This window comes from Neopelma chrysocephalum, unplaced genomic scaffold (assembly GCF_003984885.1).
Source record: "Neopelma chrysocephalum unplaced genomic scaffold, ASM398488v2 Primary Assembly neopelma1_97027, whole genome shotgun sequence".
In the NCBI taxonomy this organism is placed as follows: Eukaryota; Metazoa; Chordata; class Aves; order Passeriformes; family Pipridae; genus Neopelma; species Neopelma chrysocephalum.
In genome coordinates this window covers 210025-230665 of record NW_020925669.1, presented here as the reverse complement: position 1 = coordinate 230665, position 20641 = coordinate 210025, and the positions used below count along the sequence as shown (strand labels likewise).

Sequence of the window (20641 nt, the reverse complement as noted above, 5' to 3'; positions counted from 1 at the left end):
CTGTCTTTTGTACTTTCCATGTAGTTGTGAATGGTAGTCTTAAATTAACTGCGTATGTTTGCCTTCACTGCTAGTTCAATCAAACGCATAGCTGAGGAGCATCACCGTGATAGCATGAGAACTTTGTGTTGTTGGAAAGCTCCTTTTTTATCCCCTAGCTATTTTTGTGTGTTGTCAGTGTTGTGCCTTGTCACTGTGTACTCCATTAACTTGCTGCTTATTTGCCTGTTGATGTTTTTAAACTCACTTTCTGACCATGTATCTAATAGATCATAGTGAGTTATCCACCGACAAAGCAGCTAACGTACGAGGAACAGGATTTGGTTTGGAAATTCAGATATTACCTTACTCATCAGGAGAAGGTAAGTTGAATCACAGAATGTTTTGGGTAGGGAGAGACCTTGAAGATCATTTAGTAATGCTCTGGAATTATTTGATGAAACTACTTAGTGCAAGAAGAGCATCATCTGGCAGTCATTCTGCAACATCCTGTCCTTGCAGAGATACAGAGCTTCAGTGTCTTAGAAGCTAGTCAAGATTATTCTATTTTTTCTGTAATGTTACTGTTTTAAAAATTAGTGACTGAAAATTTTCCCATTAAATCATGTGAACTGGCTATTACTGCAGTAGTCTTTCTACAAACACTGACTGTCAGCTTAAAATGCCAGTTTTGCTAGTTTTGTCTTCAGCAGAAAAAAATTATTGAAGAGGAGCTTCTTCATCCCTTTTAGACAAGGATTAGCATTACCAGAGTAAGGAGCAGCACACCAAAAACCTAGAGTAAATTGAATAACAAAATAATCCCTCATTAGTGGACTTTTTTTATGTAGTGGTAGTTGTGGCAGAGCAGTAACAATTATCTTTACATTTTATTTGGATAACTCAGCTGCTGTTTTTTGGGACATATCAAAACAACTCAATATTGTATTGTCACTTATATCAACAAGGTTTATGCTTTTGTAAATATAATCTGAATCAAGTTCTACCTTAATGAAAAACATTAATTTTTGAAATAATTTGTTTAGTCTGATGTTTTACTGATGAATTGTCCCATCTCTTCCTGTTTAGGCCCTGACAAAATTCTTAAAATGTGTCAACTGGGATCTACCACAAGAGGCAAAGCAAGCCCTGGAGCTGCTGGGCAAGTGGAAGCCCATGGATGTGGAAGACTCTCTAGAGCTTCTGTCATCCCACTTCACCAACCCAACAGTTCGGCGCTATGCTGTTGCCAGGCTTCAGCAGGCCGATGATGAGGTATTCATTGGTCTGTGGGTGCAGGGAAAAGTCAGCTGGTCTCAGGAGTTTTAGTCTCATTGAGTACTTGAAATGTTTGCTACTTCTCAAGGCATTCAAGGGAGTAATAGTGAAGGAAAACACAAAATAATTCACTGTGTTGCTATTTACTGTAAGCTCTCTGAGGAGCGAAGTCTTCACATTATTAAATGTCACTCACTGATAATTGTCTTAGCATGAACAGCCAGTAATAGCTGGTTTAGTCAAACAAGATAAAACAACCGTTGGTTCTCCCCAGAAACCAGTGATAAATTTTGACTGTTAACCTGCATAGAAGTGCTCTGAACTTAAATAGTCGACTAAAGGATTTTCAACAAATCCATCTGGTAAAATGAAGCAGTATATCGTCGTACTCTTTTGCTAAAGAAAATGAGCAGAAGAGCATCTGTGGAAATAAGGTGTTTCTAATTGCATACTGATTAGCATATTATAAGCTCTGATCTGTAAATAGAGCCCACATAATAGAATCTGTTAATTTTCAATGATTTATATATTTTATTTTCTACTGACATTAAAAAGAAAAAAGCCAGGTTTGAATGTATTACCGTAACTCTTGAATCCTTGGCAATCAATAGAGTTTAAAATAGGGAGCATAAATACATTTTCTCAAGCCTGCTTCAATAGCCAAGGTCATACTTCTTGACTTTAAAAATGTACTTTTTACAAGGTATTTGAAGGTAGGTAAATGAAGCAAGTTGAATAGTAGAGGCAACAAATTCATTTTAAACAGCATGTGATTAAAATTCTGTTCTTCAGTCTAAAATAAATCAGATATGTGGTTTTTTCTCTTTGAATCCCCAACTACACAAAGGATTAAAATGAAAGTCCATAAGAGACAATCTCAGTTCTGGATACCATGCCCCAGAGTTTGTTTGAATTTTCTTCTTGGGAGACACAAACTGAAAGGGGTGTTTTTGTGGATGCTGGCAACAAGTAGGGCAACTTAGCTAAAGAGAATTTTAAAGTAGTAATTGCACTTAAATATTCACTAAATTAGCACTTACTGTCTTTGAGTAACTAAAAATAGTATGATAATTCAGTATCTTTTGGGAGTCAAACTGCATCCAACACCAATTTTTCTATTCTATATTACTTGTTAGGGAGACCTCATTTTCCATGTTGTTACAGGTCACTAAATCCTGACCACGTTTTTCTATAAATTAGAATTTTGAAAACATAATGGAGTTTTAGTTTGCTTTAACTGATGCCCTTAATTTACTTCCTTTTGTGTTTGTTTTTTTTTTGCTTTCCTCCATAAGGATTTGCTGATGTACCTGCTACAGTTAGTCCAGGCATTGAAATATGAAAATTTTGATGACATAAAGAATGGACTAGAGCCTAGCAAAAGGGACAGTCAAGGTTCAATGTCAGAAACTATGTCAACGTCTGGAACTAGTGCAGAAATAGACAGGTAAGAAGCTTAGACTTCCGGCAGAAAGTCAGAAACATGTAACATTCTAAGCAATTAAATTATTTCTTCTTTTTTGAGACCTTTGCATATTCAACCCATTATTTTATAATCTGAAGCAGTGACAGAAAAAGAAAATTAATGTGTTTCCTGGTTACAGATAGTTTACAGAGCAAACATTCTTAATCTTGAAGTTGTGGCCTTTACTGCAGAAAAGGAAGACAACTCCTGGAGAGCAGGAAAAACACTGTTGTTGCTTCCTTCTGCAAAAGTTAGGATGTCTTCAGTGAAGTTCTACTTTCATTCACAGACTGTGTATCTAAAGTCCAGTCAGTCTGAAATGGAAATAAATTTCGTCCTGCTCCTGCAAAAGGTGGTGTAGGGAGAGACCTGGGGAATCACGCTTCTTATTCTTGCAGGAAGGCAAAAAAAAGACTGAGATATCTAATTAATAAAGTATTAAGCAAAGTGTAAACCAACCTAGTTAAACGAAGTCTCCTGTGAATATCTATTACAAATTGCCAGGATTTTTAGTCTTAAGCTTCTCATCATTTGTATCATTAGGGTATATTTTTTGATGTTACAATTCTACAGCTTTTCATTGATCTTGCTGCAAAGCTGTAGAGTGGGTGTCCTGGAATATATGGTGTATTTTGAGGCTGCCATGATACTTAGACATTAGTAGAGCTATTTGCTTACTTCTTTCAGGTAAATTTACTCTCTGAAAATTTTGCCTTGCAAATATTTCATTTGTCTGCTCTGTTATGTGTAGCTGCATTCCAAAGACGAGTGCTTGCAGGTGTTGTGTATCAGCAGCTTCATCTTAAGCACTTTTGAAAACAGCTTCTCCTGAAAATGCAGATCTGTTAAATTCTTATCTGTGTCTGCTTATTTTGTATGGAAGATGAAACAAAATGCAAAGTTTGATGTAAGTGAATATCCTTCGCAGCCGTAAACTGTATACAGACACAGACACAGATTTTTGCTGTTTTCAGGAACTGCAGCTGTCAAAGTTGCTGTTTAGCAGTTTGTTCTGAAATGGGGTTGGAATGCTACCTTCAAAGATACTTCTCTTTCAGTTTTCTGAATTTATATGCTGTGGAAGTGAAATTCATTGTTGTTTCCAGGCATGCTCCCTGGCCCCCAAGCAAGAACTTTGAATCATGCCAATTACATGCTTTCCTTTGTGTAGTTCCCAGATTATGAGTCCTATTCCACCCGTCTCCTCTCCACCTCTTACTTCTAAGACAAAAGAGCTTGCAGAAAATGAAAACCTTGATGTAAGTCCGATTTACCTTGTATTTTTGATACTTTTTTGTTGACCTGGTACTGTTTCTAACTTTCATTAGTGAATATTTTGGTCTTTCTCCAGTATCTTGCTGAATATTTCAAGTGCCCAAAGAATATAAATGTAAACTAGATGCTAAGAAAATAGCAATACAGGCCATCTATTTCTGTGCATGGTCACACTACCTAAAATTGGGGAACTGGGCACTGAATTTTTCATAAAATTAAAGTCCTCTTCTTTGAAGGAGAAAATTACTGCAAAGGCTACCACATACTTATCAAAAATTGACAATTGATGTGTTCAAGGTGTTGTAAAGCAGGTTTTTTTAATGGAAAACAGTTATCCAAATGTTTTAGTCTCTGCAGTCTGTTCTTCCTGTAGCCATATTCTTTGGCATGTCATCTTTTTTGAACCTGACACACTATGTTCTGCAAAGGATTATTCTCAGTTTAAACCACAAAATGAGAATAATAGTAGAAATTGGACTGGATGGAGGGAAAGATAGAAGGTATAAAAAGTTTGAGGGAATCTGGGTTTAATATGATATGCAGATTAGTTGGCTTTTGAACTAAAGACCTATTCCCTGTTGCAAATCGTCCTATTTGAGTCTCAGTACTGCATAGAAAATAAGCCTCAAACTGAGCATATTGGTAAAGATACACAGATTTCTTGTTAGTTGAAATATTAAACCTTAAAGAAGCAGCTAAGTGTTATGTATCCTCTACATTTTTTTTTTCTTAAAATGTAGAACATCTTCAAGATTTTTAGATTCTCTGGATACAAAACACAGTAGGAAATCTCTTTTGGCATTGAATTTTACAGCAAGGGATAATGCATAGGAAGAAAGTAATATAAATAGAAACTTTACATTAAAGGTTTATTTTTTGAGAACACCATGTACTTTTGAAATGTTGGTAAATATGTTACTGGAGTAGCAGACCATTTTTTACTTCTGATGATGTTGATGGATTTGAAGTAATATTAAAACTAATTTGATTTAGATATTAGGTTGGGTTGGATTCTGATTTTATAAGGGAACATATCTCTCAAAACTTCCTTATGTTATTTGGGATTTTTTCTAAAGTTTGTCTCTCACGTGCTTGGACTTCTTTATAACTTAATTTTGCTCTTCTTAAATCTCTTCCAGCAAGACCTCTGCACTTTCTTGATATCACGAGCATGCAAAAATTCCACGTTGGCAAACTACTTGTACTGGTATGTTCGAAATGGTTTATTGTTGTTAGAAATGGTTATTTATTCATACTGTATCAACATGTAATTTAAATCAAAGTGTAATGCCCAGAAGGATGCTCAGCAAAAGATGACCTGTCTAGAGAACTAGAGAAAATCAGTTTCTCTTAATATAATAATATGCATATAATAATATGCATTTGGGCATTTTAATTATTAAAAGGAGGTTTTTTAAATGCACAAATATCCTTTACTGTTAGACAAAGAAAGGTAATGCCTTGGGAATTAAGTACAGTGTTACAAGAAACAGCCCAGTTACAGGCTGTAAGTTGTCATTCAAATTGTTTATGGTGCTGGGAAGGAGATAAAGTTCGTCTTCTGCTCTGCTTTTCTGTTTGGTTTGTGTTTATGATTTTGACAGTGTTGGCTTGAACACTGAAGTTATGCACTTCGGGATTAATCAAGAGTGTACTTTATGAAGATTCATAAAACAGTAATTTTTTTGTTCTAAGTTGTTGGGTTTTTTTTGATCCCATTTGTGGTTATGCCATGAGCACGAACAAAATGTCATTGCAGACGTGTGCTTTCTTAAGGGGGAACTGTAGCTGTGAATAGTTCATTTAGACAGTGGAGACATAGGATTACTTATCTAAGGATCTCGTATCTAACTTATCTAACCGCCTCACTGGTTTAGGAATTAAATTAGATGCCTAAACTAGTCATCTGAAAGCCTTCCGAGTAAGGATTGGCAGATAAAAGTTACCTCATTTGAAGAAAGCTGAGATGAATAGAGCTGTGCTCTGTATATGTGTGTGAGTATGTGTATATCAAAGTACATATGCACAGCACACAAAGCTATTTACTTGCATGTACACATGCATTTTAAAAGTAAGAGCTTATGTGCCTTTTACATGGCTAAACCCAAGTAACATGATTCTCAGTTGTATCCTCTGTAACTGCATCTAGTAATTAAAAATACTAATATACATGATCCTATATTAATATAGTAAGAACATTAACCACAGAGAAATTGTGAATTGGGAATGCGACATAAACATAGCAGACTGTTCTTATAAAATTCTTACAAGAACCCTACAACCTATCCTGAGAGAGACTCCATTCATAAATGTAATTTCTAACTTTTATTATTTCTTTTTTTTTTTTTACTAGCTTGAATTTGAAGATATTTAAGTCCATGATTTAAGTACACTTGTGAAGAGTAGTTAGTTCTGTTACTGTGGCCAAAGATAATGTTTGGCTTGAGTAAAAAACAATGCTGTTAAATTCAAATAACTAAAATAATTGCAGGATTAATTGATGTGAGTAGAAACCAAGCGCTCGACCAAATCAAATATTCTTCATTAAGATACATGTTGGTAATCGGTATGTTACCATATTTCTATCACATTGATAGAAACTGTACACTTACATTTCCGCAACATCTCAGATATTCAGGCTACGGAAAGTTCAAACATCCATAACTCTGAAGTTTTTGACTTATGACTTAAAAAAAATTCAACAACACAAACAAAAAAAGCCCACCAAACCAAGAACCCCAGTCAATTTATTCTTAGTTTTCTTCCAGACATCTCAATTTCTCAGTGACAAAATACAAATGTTGCAGCCAGTCTTTGAGCTGACGTAGCCATAAATCCTCATGGTTCCTGATCAGTTGTATGTTTCAACTATCCAGACACAGCATGCACCTGAAATAATCAATGGAAAAAGTACAATAACCCTTGAAAATCAAACCTTTGGCTCAGTCACTTGTCATTGTAAAGCTATCCTGTGCTTTAACAGCAGCCTCAGAAGTCAGTGCTACTGCTTTTTCTGTCTCCTCTGTGGACGTATGAGACACCTATCCAAGTATGAAGCATTACTCTTAGTCCTTATTTCAAGATAGCTTTGAGAGACTGTCTAGGGCCTTTTAACAAATGAAGATAAAAATGGCATGTTTCAATTCATTACTTCCAGCTTTCCATGACATTTAGGTGCACAGATTTTGTAAATATGGACTTGTTTTTACACATGTATTCATGCAGGAACAGTGTATAATAGTATATTAGCCAAGTCCTAGAAGGAATCTTTAGTTACAGATTCCATGAGATAATACACATGGAATAAATTACATACGCCTTAATGTATATAATATATTGAGTATTTATAAATAAGACTAGTCAAATCTGATCATCTGCAAATGACAGACCTCTAATCTTGTCCCACAGTCATTCAGTGGCAAAGAGGTTCTGCACAAGTATATAAGGAAAGGGTAATTTCACCTGCCAGTGCAAAGTCCAGTTTTTGAATGTGTCACTTTCTTGAATCAGGGAGGCACTTTTGAATCCAAATGCAGTGTTTGCAAATCGACTGACTTACTAATTTCTTCTTTTTTTTCACTAATGTTTATTATGTTATATGTTCCTACTTTTATTATATGTTTATTAAAAGTTTTTAATTGGTAGTACCAGGAGATATATTGACCAACAGAAAAGACCTTCAGTGCGTAGCTACTTTTTGCTTGTCAGTGCTCCAAAAAGAAATAAGCACAAAAGCATAGCAAGTGACTTCTTAAAACATAAATTCAGTATAACTGTCCCAAATTGTACTGTTTAAATCTTGTACCTAATTGGTAATTTTAGAAATGGAAACTTACTTTGGAATGTAGACTTTTCGGAACTGCTTTAGGGGCAACACCTGGCTCTTCCACCACTGCTAATGGTAAAACAGGGCACAGGTAGTGTGAGATTCTTGTTGGTTTTGCAGGTGTCCTTGAGTAGGAAGTTTGCAGCCACTGTATTGTGTAGAGGGTGTTAGTACAGTGGAAAGCCTACTCCTCTTTTTGTACTGCTTGGTTGAAGTGTTCATATGGTTTGGATTTCAGACTTGTCCTGTTTGAGTGATGACACTCTACTGTAAGTGAAATATCTCAGCAACTTTAACTGGCTCTCCTGATCCAAGTGGGAATTTGGGACTGTGCAATTTTGAAGGGTTCACCTGTCAGTTGAACTAGAGATCTTATTCCAAGATCGACTATTTTTAGTTCCAGGTCTGTAATACAGGGCTAATGTGTTTCACACAAATTGTGTAGGACAGGAGTACAGCATAACTTGGGTTGTTTTTATACTACAGGTATGTAATAGTGGAGTGTGAAGACCAAGACACTCAGCAGAGGGACCCAAAGACTCACGAAATGTACTTAAATGTGATGAGAAGATTCAGTCAGGCTTTGCTGAAGGTAATGCTTCCGTGTAAGGAAATATGTAGTGGTTTGGGTTAGTCCTTCCTTAAAAAGGCAGAGGTGTCTAAGAGGATGAGACTGTTTTTTGTGTCATATGTATTGAAATTTTACAAAAGCTTCTGCTTTTGCTTGAATTTTGAATTTGTAGCAAAACCAAAGAAACTACCGAAAAGAACAGATATTGAGAACACTTCTTTCTTGTTGCTTGTTCCTGGTAGTAACATACTGTTTCTAAAATCCTCTGCCTTGTTATGGGTCTAAAACCCTCTAAAAGCCTTGTGTAATCAGGCTAGTTTATTTACTGTTTCTTTAGTGAAGGCACTTGTCCTTGGAGTACAAATGGAGAGACCGATTTGTTGAATTCACAAACAGTGCTTGCTGTTCTGTGTGTCGGCAGCAGAGGGTGCTGGAGCAGCGGGGAAGAATAGCTAAAACAAAGCCAAAAAACATTCTGTGAATTGGAAGTTATAATTTATAGCAAGTGTGCAGTCTGTCCTGACTTTCATATATCTCACACTTCATATTATTTCCAGTTCTAGGGGCGTTACTTCAATCTGACTCTTACTCTTCATAAGAATATTCCATGCTTATCCTTACTATCTTACTTTGGCTGTGTGAATAGGTTTGTCATGCATGACTGTTCACCACTGAAGTTGTGGATGCAAATTGAAGTGCACTGTTAGGTCAGATAATTGATTGCCACCTGCAGTGATTCTGATTGTGCTTTACAGAAAATACCCTTTTGAATTGACAGGAAATTGATCGTTATTCACTTAGCTCTCAAAAGCGCAAAGGTCTGAGAACAAAGGAATAATTTCTAGATAAAATAATTACAGAACAAGGAACTAATTCTGTTTCTTTTCATTCTCTTAGGGTGATAAGTCTGTCAGGGTTATGCGCTCACTGTTGGCAGCCCAGCAGACATTTGTGGACCGGCTGGTTCATGTAATGAAAGCAGTGCAGCGTGAAAGTGGGAACCGCAAGAAAAAGGTAACTAAATGCTTGGAAAACCTACCTGTGGCTTGAATCTGACAATAAGAATGTTAGCTTTTCATTAAAAATTCTTAGCACTGAGATTTATAGCAGGTGTCCATTGTCCTGTAATAATTTTGCTTAATTGTAAACAAACTTTGGAGAGGTTTCAGTGGACCAAAGTTCCAAAGTGTTCTAAAAGTTTGTAGATTAAGAACAGAAGAGGCCCTTGAGAACACTCTTGGGTATTTTGGCAGAAGAAGGATGTGAGGATAATTCAATAACTGATAATACAACAGTGAACAAGTTCTGGGGGACATGGGAAGGTAACAGAGGTTATTGTGATGTATTATGCGGGGATAGATAGTGAAATTTAGTTAGCAGCTGTATCTGTAATTTATAAAATTGCTTGACTATATAAACACTAGATAGAATATCTCCTTTCTTATTCAGATTACTACAAATAGAGAATTTTTATTTCCCTGGATTTTATGAGTGAAAGCTTGATTCTTTGGACATATAAAGAATTAAATAAATTGAATATTTGTTAATAATGCATCCTTTCTTTTACATACCTAGTATGTCTTTTATGTTTTGTAGGTTTTTTTCTTAAACAATTTTTCATTCTTTTAGAATGAGAGGCTTCAGGCATTGTTAGCTGATAATGAAAAGATGAATTTAGCAGATATGGAACTTATTCCACTTCCGCTGGAACCTCAGGTGAAAATTAAAGGAATAATCCCTGAAAAAGCCACACTCTTCAAGGTAAGTGAGATCTTCTGAATAGCTGAAATACAAACAAGTCTTGTGAGCAGCAAGTTCAGAAGCATCAGTTGAAAGATTTAAAGGGACAGATATAGTTGAGGCAAAATGTAACTGTAGTGTGCTCTGAAAGTGATTAAACAGCTCTTTATGTTCTTTTTTTTTTTCAAGTTCCAAACTTAAAAACAGCTTTTGTAAGACTGATACAGATTATGAAGTTCAGAATTTCCCAGAACTTTCTTCCTATGTTCAGCAGGAATACTTCGGATCAAAATGATGCAAATCAAGGCAGATGTGCCACCTCTCAGCTACATGTGCACGTCTGTTCCATTACAAAATAAAACTTAAGTTTACAGGGAGCAATAAGCAATAAAGTGGTCTTGTCATGCAGTTGCAGTAAGATGCAACTGTATCTGTAGATCCTGTATCCCTACAATTGGTAATTCCTTAAACCAATCTGTAGCAGCTGCTTGTGATCATGTGGCCATCCCTTAATCTTAACAGCCAATGTACTGCTGAAAGGCCGAGGTTATTTTGTTTATTATACTACTTCAAATGTAAGTTAATGCCTGCGGTGTAAGTTATTACCTGTGGTCACAGTGATGTAGGGCCTCTTTACAAATTTGGTTTCGATTCATAGAGGTGACTGTAATCTAATTTTAAGATGACCAAAATACGCTTTACAAGTTGGGCCTATGTCCAGGAGGCATTCTCTGCCAGTTAAAAAAAACATATAAGCTGCTGTGACAGCCAGCATTAATCTGTCATCTCTACTAGGTCCTGAATTTATTATGCTCAGTAGTTTTAGCAGGCTGCTTGTTGGCTGTGATATGATTTGTGTTTACTTAAAATCAGAATATTTTTGCATAGTTTTCTACCAGCTTTAGCTTGCTTCTTTAGCTACCTGTTAGTCTCTTTGAAGGGTATGCATGCTCTTGCACCTTTGATTGGAGGCAACATTGGAAAGATTTTGTCAGGAAAACAACGTTTTGCAGATTTGAGTCAGCATTTTTTGTGAATGTGATTTAAAGCCTGAGGAAAGAATGTGGACAAAAAGATTGCTGGAACAGCATCTAAATTTTCCTATCAATAATAACAGCTGAAGTTGTTCAGAGCAAACTTGAATCAGTCTTTTGTATATTGGTCTTGTGTAGCAATGCAAAAAATTTAGGACCAAAACCATGAGCTTGTTTCAAAATCAGATATTTTTTCTTCTCCTGATTCTAAAAGGTTACAGATTTCCATTTAATATATCACTCTGTGCTGTGGGATAAAAAAACCAAACAGACCTTAAAAGGGAAGAATGACTAATTTCTGGTGCCGTGGACATTATGTGTTAGCTTTTGTAGGACTATGTAAAGAATAATTTTGCCTTTTTTTATGGAACTTAATAATTTTGAAACATTACCTGCATATGAAAATCTAATCTAACTGCTCAATATTAAACCCTGTATCCTCGATTATTTTTGTTTGTTTTGGTTTGGAGGGAAGTGACTTGGTCAGTTGCAGTAGATTATATCCTTCATGTAGGTAATTGATCCTCTTCAACCCATTTTATGCAGAAAAATATTAAGCAATTAAATGGGCTTTGTCAAACAATAATGTAAAAGGCATTTTTGCTTTTACTAAATAGGTTAAGGAAGCAATTCTTTGTTGCTTATGCTATAATTGTGTCTCTTCTTGTTCTGGACAGTTTAAATTTGTTTTGTTGTGACCTTTTGTATACTGCTTCTCTGTTGATTGGAATTACATGCATACAGAAAAAAAAATAGAATACTTCTTTCCTGTTCTGCCACCATGGTAAGTTCAGAGGGGGAATGTATCCTTGATATTCCTTGATGGAAAAAAAAAGAAGGAAAACCTTAATGTGTTTTTCTTTTTGAAAATATGGTTAGATCAGACTTTTGGTGATTGGAAATGGTACACTCTATCTGTTGAGTCACTACAAGTGCAATACAAAGACTTGTATTTCAGAGCTCCGTTGTAGCCATGTGTTCATACAAGCATTGCTGTGAACCAGCTTAGTAGAATATTTCCTTTTCCAGAGTGCCTTAATGCCTGCTCAGTTATTCTTCAAGACAGAAGATGGAGGCAAATATCCAGTAATTTTTAAGCATGGTGATGATTTACGTCAAGATCAACTTATTCTTCAGATTATTTCACTCATGGATAAGGTGAGAATTATTAATCGCCATCCTTATCTTTCTGTTTTTATGATTTTCCTTGTCAAAAGCAAGACTGTTAAACACTGTTAATGCAGCTTGTATTGCTAATACATTCCAGAGTTCTCAGATCTTAGATGGCTTTTTTCTTTTCATTATAGTCATGCAATTATCTTGTGTAGATTATATTTTTTTGGGTTTTTTTTAAATTACCATACAGGCTTTCACTCATTATCAGTTTGAGTGAGAAACAGTGGAGATCAATGTCCAGTACATATCCTTTCAGAAATGGAATCTGCCTTTCTGTTTAATTCATCTTTGCTTTTTTGTATTGTTTTTGTTTCCAGCTGTTAAGGAAAGAGAATCTGGACTTGAAGCTGACACCCTATAAAGTGCTGGCAACTAGTACGAAACATGGTATGAGTACTGTTATTTCCTAAAAATACAGTATGGAAAAGAAACTTATTTCTATGTTCATAGACAGTGTGTAACAAAATCTTGTTGCAATGCAAGTCATGAAAATAACCTGAGTGACCACAGTATTCCATAGGTCAGTCAGATACCTTCAATAAAAGAAGCTTGGTCTGGATTTTGGAGTAGGTGACAATCAGTAGTGTGTCCGTCTTCACTCGTAGCTTGCTGTGTGATCTCAAACAAATAACACTCATATTTAGGGACGTTTGCATGAAATTGAGGAGAAAAGCAAAACGGAATCAAACTTGGCTATGCTTTTAGATACATTCTTGATAAATATTTAGAAAGCCATTAAGATTCTTTCTTTTCTCACAAAAACTTGGAACAACAGACCTTTTGCAAGCTAATTTGATGTTAGTAATAACAAGTTGTTTTAAAAATATTGAAGGCAGAAAATTGGAACATGGGACAAAAATGTAGGGTTTTTTTTCTGATGAGAAGCAGTGTGTATTATTGTTGTCTGTTCATAAGCATGCATTATAGAGTAGCTTGACAGTTCTGTGTGTTGGAGACCTTCTGGTTGTTTTCTGTCACAGGCTTCATGCAGTTTATTCAATCAGTACCAGTTGCAGAAGTTCTTGCTACTGAGGAAACAATACAGGTACGTGGTGGGGGAATTTTAAGTCGTCCTCTGATCAAACAGTGTAGCTTGCAGATGTAGATCTTGTACAAAATTCCTTCAGTCTATCAACTAATGTTTTTTATCTGTGGTTAGAATACAAATTACAGCTTGAAACATTAAGAGTATTTACAGCAGATGTTTTGCTTTAAAATTGTATACTTAAATGAGTGCTTGAGTATCTTGTGTTCTAAAAGTAATATGATTTAAATAATTAAAGTGTAATTTAGTTGTGAAATTGAAATTCTAGCTTTGCTATAATGATGAATGGGAGATACCTGACACCTTTTTCTGAACTTTTTTGTTTCACAGTGTTTGTCATTCATTCGTTTTGACTTGACACCTTGTCAAAGTATGCTATAATGATTCTTTTGATGTAACAGCTAGTTTGTTCATATTTCTGAAGACTGTTTCCTTACCACAGTGGATGTTTAAATACTATAACTTGGCTTTGTTAGCAAACTTTCCGTAATTCTCATGGAATTGAGTAGGGACACATAATAACAAGTGGCACACAAAACTCATGCTAGGTCGAAGCACACCACACAAGCCAAGCTAGGTAGCAGAGATCAGCTGGTTGAGGTAAATAGCTAGTAAGTTTTTTAATGAAAATAGAACATATTTATTTGGATTCGATTTGTCACAGTACCTGTTTCAGTTTTTTGTAGTTGATACTGAAGTTTGCATTTGTTTATAGATCAGTAACAGTGAGCCAAAGCACACTAGCTCCCGACTCCTAAAAACTATATATATTAAAAATATGGAGATTAAAAATTTCCTACCATTGGTCATTATCATTTGCTTAACAGATAAGCATATCAAATGCTTATCACTTATAAAAAATGCTTGTCATTTATCAATGAACAGCATAAGTTTATTATCAAGTTGCATAAGTTTATGTAGCTTTCTGTTCTGTAAAGGTTATGATAAGCTACAGCTGCACAGTCAATAATCATACAGATCATAAAGTGTTTTCTTGGCAATCCTTTGTAATCTTAAAAGAGTACTATTCATAATTTAGTCTGTTATGTGTTTTTATAAAATAATGTCTTTAGAAATGCTTGTGGAACTGCCATTTTGCAATTGCTTATTACATCAAATTCCAATAGGAAATAGGTGTTTTTGTTGCTGTGGAGACATAAGAAGCAATTGTTCCTGTAAAGAATTATTTATCCAAATAGACAAAACACCAAAAGAATGAGATCTTAGTTTGTTGCACTGATCAATGGCAAAATACGTTACAGAGCCCAGATTTCCTGTGCTGAGGCATGATAGAATAGCTGGGCATTGTAGGCCAAGGAAATAAAAACTAAATGAACTAGATGTTGTAAAAGTTTGTTTTACTCCTCCTGTAAATGTTCATTTTGGATTTCACAGCTGTTCTAATAAAGATCAGCATTGTATATAAACATTAACTTCTGAAAAGATTCAAAGCAAGTAATCCAATACTGGCTGTTAATGCAGATCTGCAGGAAAGAAAAGGTGTTTTGATATTTTAGTGTTACTTGCCTTCTGTCAACAGTCTTAAAATGACAGTTCATATTTTAGAATTTCATTGAAATAATTGTCTTAATTTTTTCATTATGATTTTAGTCACCTGTACACATCCAGGTGGCCACTATGCTCCTCCTAAGTGCTCCTCCTCAGTGCTTGCTTAGATTTTTCTTAATGGAACAAACTTGTGCTTAGGCTTGGATTTAATTTAATTATCTTTTTTCTTAGTCAAGAAAAAACAGTTTTCTTCTGGCTGGTGGGTAGGACTGTTTTGGCCCTGTCCACATTTCACAGGAAATGTCAAGTTTTTATTATAATAAATTGGGATGTTATAGTAACTTGGTTTATTTTCTTTTTAAACTCAGTAGCAGCACCTGGTTTTCTTGAGGAATAGGGAAACATATAATGATGATAAACCTTGTAGGAGACTGCTTCCCAAATGAAGTTATAAAGCAGGACCCTTAATCCTGGTTTAGATTTTGTTGACCTGACCTAAACAATTTGCTTGGGAAGTATTGTCACCCATTGATTAGTAACTTTTCAGTGCATTGGTAATTTTATGAAACATTTAATAAAGAAAAGCGCTTTTCAGTTTGTGTGTTGAGTGTAAGAATGTGATGATTGAGACAGAAAATAAGTAAAGATCTTATTGAATAAAATCTTACTAGGTATTTTGGGAGTGGTTGTTAGTTTAACAGATTCTAATAATGGCCATTTGTGGTCTTGGTTCAGATGGTTTTTTTCTAATGATCCAATTTCATACCATGTTGAATAACTAAATATCTTCGTGACATTCTCTCCAGAACTTCTTCAGAAAACATGCACCTAGTGACACTGGCCCTCATGGGATAAGTGCAGAGGTGATGGACACATATGTTAAGAGCTGTGGTAAGTTACAGTCTTACAGCTGATAACTTCATACCTGAAGTCTAAAGGATGAAGGGGATGAGGTATTGAGACATTTCAGTTTAGATGACTGCAAACAGGACACTGTGCATGTACTTGCTGTCAGAATTCCTGGGAAAAGGATCATTTTGAGCCTGGCATGTCATACACAAGTCCTCTCTTTGTTTTTCTTATAGGTGAGGATAAGTTAAGTACTCTTTACTTTCCAGCAATAATCTTACCTCTGCCCCCTTTGCATTGTGAGTTGGGGTCTCCATAATGCAGGGACATCTAAAGCATCTAATATAATAATTCTTTTGTATTGAAATTTTGTCTTCAAACTGTTTTGGTTAATAGGTGAAAGTAACAATTAAAAGAGTTTGCTCTTTATCACTGCCAGGCTTACTGCTGGGCTTGTGAATGCTTCTGATGTGAACATTCAGATTCATATCAGTGTCTAATGCTGGTTTACGGTGCCCTTACAATATCTTCAGTTCGAAATATCTACAGTCATTTTGCTCAAAATATTTCAGCTTCTTTTGAAATATCTTAATCCCAATATTGAACCAATTTAGTCTTTTTAGTGTTAAAGATGTAATTGTGTATTAAGAAATTAAAATCTGGGCAGTACTGAGTAAATTTCAAGTGTTTTATTTCTTCATGGTGCTGATAATTTTGCTTATTCTTCATCATCACCATTGCTACCTGAGTCTCTGTGCTATATTTATTACTAGTGAACAAGGGCTAAGATAATGTCATATACTTTCGTTAATTGTGTGGAACTTGTTGCTCTCCAGGAAAGGTACTTATATTGATGTTTACAATTTACTCGTTACAGCTGGTTACTGCGTGATTACTTATATCCTTGGAGTTGGAGATAGACATCTGGATAATCTGCTGCTAACAAAAACAGGTAATTCTTTTTAGCAGTATAATTTTGTAGCAGCAGTTGTTTAATTTGTAACATGCTGGCACTTTTTTGTTCCATTTTCCCTGTGAGTATAACCCACTGAATGTTGTAGATTAGAATATAATTTAAAATGTAAGTTATATTGTCTCTTTTAAGGTAACATTTGATCCAGTGATTAAGAAGAAGATTTCATAACTAGAGGAAATGAAGGATTTGAAAGCTGAGCTATTCCAGCTATTAGAATCAATGCTTTGGGAGGGAGGGAAATGCAAGTGTTTTTGTTGAAAATGAGTTCATATGTATCTGCATAAACCTCACAAAGTTTTTACAAATAACATTTCTTATAGGGGACTTTTTTTTCCCAATTTTTGTGTTGAGCTTATTTTTACTTGCTTGCTTACTTTTGAACTACAACTTCCCTAGGAGTTCTGATGCCTCGAATACCTTCATTACATAGTGATGGAGAGTTAAGAGTTGTGGTTGAATGTTTATTATAAAGTGAAATGCTTATTTAATGAGAAACATGTAAATAAAAAGTGTTATTTGGAAAAAGAAGCACATCCACACAGGAGGCTTGTTAGTTTTACAGATAAGGCTGAAGCTTGTATTGCTTTGAACAGTCATACTCTGAAAGAGCAGAAAATTAACACTGGACCTTGATTAGGGTAAGAGGTCTTTCTCTAGGCTCACAGGAGAACAACTAAAGGAAGTGTATTTTTCCTTATCTGCTTGAAAATGTACAAATAGTAATTTAAAAATGTGTCTTGGGAGGTCTCTGTCATTTGTCAAGGTGATGAGTATATATCTTTTCATAGCAGGCTCTTTTTCCTGAAGTAGCAATAGTTTAATGTTTTGATTTGGGGTAAAATGCATCTTACCTGTCTCTGTTAAAGAGTAACAGCACAGTGACTTAGTGGAAGAGTTTAGGGAGTGCAGCAGAGGGCAGTGCACATCCACCATACATCCTGAGCCTGACTGCACGTGCTCTGCCACATACTGAGGGGTTTTGTGAGAAATCCTTGTGTTCCAAATACAACAAAGACTTGCTGCAAAGGCTTGTGTCTTGCTACAGAAAATCCCTTAGCCTTAAGTTGGAAAAAGCTAATTTCATTCTTCTCTTGAAGGGTCCATGCTCTAAGTACCTTCTTCAAAATTGTATAACCCTATATGCATCCTTTCTTGATGATATTTATTTAATGAATTGAAGGCTTCCAGTACAGTAAAGAATGCTGGATACCAGCTGTGGGTTCACATACTTCTCTTGGATTTATATGGCAATAAATATCATTAACATTTTTTGGCTCTACCTTTTAGTTCCGTGAATGTAGCCACATCTCTGTTTGACCACCTTCTAACATACAGGTGTCTATGCTTATAATAGATATAGTATAATTTAAATATTAAGCAGTATTTACTGACATTCATAAAAAACAAGTTGTTTCCTACTCAGTGTTAGGAATGCATTTTTTATGTGACTGTGTCAGTTATCTTGATGAAATAATTTCTGCTGTCTTTCATGACTCTTATGCTTATAGTTCTGGAAACAGAGTGACTTTTTTTTAGTAGTCTTGAGCAGGACATCTAAATTTTTAGGTTTTTAAATGCTCTGTATCATTTTACTTCAAGGAAAACTGTTGCAGTTTTTTTGGAAAGAGATATGGGAAACCTTCAGGCAAAACATCCTTATCTGTCAGTAATGTTAAAAATTGCAAGAATACTTGCATCAGTTTCATAAATGGGTCTTAGCTGGTGACCTTAAGGTCGTATTGTATAGTCAGTATTGCATAACTGGAATATTTATTTTCTCTGAAAACTTTGAATTTTCTACTTCTTCTGGAGATGAAATACATTATTAATTGCTCTGTGTTTTAATTTCTTGTTTCCAAATCTTTAGCAGCAAATATTACTGTGCTTTGTAAACAGTAAGACACTTTCACAGCTGAATGCCCAGTTTTAAGCAATATCAGTGCCTCCTTTTATGATTACAAACTGGTTTATATATGGAAGCCAGCATCTGAATTAACAGCTAATGTTCCCTTTGTTGCCTTGGAAGGAAGAGCTGAATGGTTGTGAAGCGGGATTGTGATACACGAGGTGTAGCTGTTCAGTTAACTTCCACGGAAGGCTAGTATGTTGCAATTCATGCCTTCCCCCGAAAACACTTTGTTCTGCATTTGTTCCACTCTCTGATTTTGATTGTAGAGTTGGGATCTAGGTACTGATAAAATACCCAGATATGGATGTCTTCATGTTTCCTAAACCCTTTAGAAGAGTAAGACATCGGTAGAGTCATCAGTAGTGTTTCAGCTTTCACAGGGAAGTGTAGTCTCCCTTCCCATTAGAGTTGTCTTAGTAATTTCAACTTGCTTTATAGACATAAAAAGGTTTCCCGAAGGTCCAGGCTGTGTGTAGATATTTCAGGATATCCTAGACATTCAAATGACTTTCTTGAGTAGCCGTGCATGTGGCGTGTCTGACGAGCTAACCCACCCTAGTGACTGGCCAGCTTCATCTTTCAATAAACCTTAGGGACCTACGTGTAGATTCAAGTTCCCAGTATGCGTTCCCAAAGTACAGGTGCTTTGACCTGAGCCATACACCTGAAATTGTTCTGTAGCAGGAGGGCAAATTGCTACATGGATAAAATCAGGTTATAAGTATCTTCAGAGCAGGTCAAAGACTGAACAGTCAGAACTTGAAAACCACATTTAATTTTAGCATTGTGTGTTGATAGGTGAAAGGGCTGTACTGTCTTCTAATTCAGTGCTTAGAGGTAGAGCTGTGGTCTGTCTCCAGTGTGGAGTGCACCAACTGACATCAAATTTATTCTTCAGTCTTGGTTAGAAAGGGTTGCCGGGTAAGACAGCAGGGACCTAAACAGATCCACATGTGAGATGACACCGTGTGTTTGTATTTCCAGTGCTTTTCAGTCAAAACCATCTATCCTAAAGCAGGTTTGAAGATTACAAAAATGAAAGAACTATGGGATTCAAACCTTCCTTCTATATCAGTGTTTAGATAAGCACATTGTTAAATCTGTTTATTAATGTTGCAAACTACTGTAGTATGTAAAATGTAGTAGAATTTTTAAACATTTTTTCAAATGTTACTGGTCTTGATAGGGGAAAATCCTTATTTAAAAAAAAATAAAACTAACATATACTTTTATCCTTTAGATTCTCCCTGCAACTCCATTTTCTGTGATGCTTATTGCAAAAAGACCGTAACTCTTAGCTGTTGATCTGCTAAAACTTTTTCTCTTATAGGTATCTTGAACAGTATTTTTCATTTAACAATATACATCATACATATTTTTTCCTATAATATGGAATTTTTTCTTAATTTATGGAGCATATTTTGAGAATGGACAGCTTGAGGGGAGAAGTTGGAAGTTACAATCTTAAGGACAAGCTGAGCTCTTATCGATCATATGGATGACAGTGATAAGCTTTACCCCCAGCTGTTGCTGCATAATGACTTAAAAACTTGTATCCTGAATAAGTCATTAAAAACTTATGTTACTTTCACTTTTGTGTAGTCTTGGAAAAGTCGTAACATGCTGCTGATGAAAATGATGACAATAAATTAGGAATTCTGATTTTTTTCAGCATGGCAATGCTCTGTTAACAGGGGCAAGATTTTGACAGTAATGTCAGAACTTGCTGGGAAAGCCAGAAAACCACCCCATCCATCCAACCATTTTCATCGGAGGAGTTTTTATGCTATTGTTTCAGGTTTAAAAATAGGAATTCAGTTAAAATAGTCACTAAATTGTACTTTTTTATTATGAGCCATGTTAAAATAATGGTGGCGCTTGGGGGTTACAGGAAAAGTACTGAAATACTGAGCTTGGGGTTTGTTGTGTTTTGGTTGGTTGTTTTTTCCCTCCAACAATGAGAACAGAGCAGTTTGAAATAATTTGTAAGGCTTTTTTACTGTTAAAAA

At 35.4% G+C, this 20641-nt stretch overlaps 1 protein-coding gene across 1 annotated transcript in view; it reads left to right on the top strand.

Annotated features, from left to right (window-relative positions):
- PIK3C3 (phosphatidylinositol 3-kinase catalytic subunit type 3) overlaps window positions 1–20641 on the top strand; it is a 68896-nt gene that overhangs the window by 20867 nt on the left and 27388 nt on the right. Inside the window, exons 9-21 of the mRNA XM_027671047.1 lie at window positions 270–362; window positions 1069–1254; window positions 2553–2704; window positions 3894–3981; window positions 5137–5204; window positions 8310–8415; window positions 9292–9408; window positions 10024–10155; window positions 12198–12326; window positions 12662–12731; window positions 13325–13389; window positions 15705–15789; window positions 16625–16699. Of these exons, the coding sequence (XP_027526848.1) occupies window positions 270–362; window positions 1069–1254; window positions 2553–2704; window positions 3894–3981; window positions 5137–5204; window positions 8310–8415; window positions 9292–9408; window positions 10024–10155; window positions 12198–12326; window positions 12662–12731; window positions 13325–13389; window positions 15705–15789; window positions 16625–16699 (1366 nt within the window). The remainder of the gene's footprint in view (window positions 1–269; window positions 363–1068; window positions 1255–2552; window positions 2705–3893; window positions 3982–5136; window positions 5205–8309; window positions 8416–9291; window positions 9409–10023; window positions 10156–12197; window positions 12327–12661; window positions 12732–13324; window positions 13390–15704; window positions 15790–16624; window positions 16700–20641) is intronic.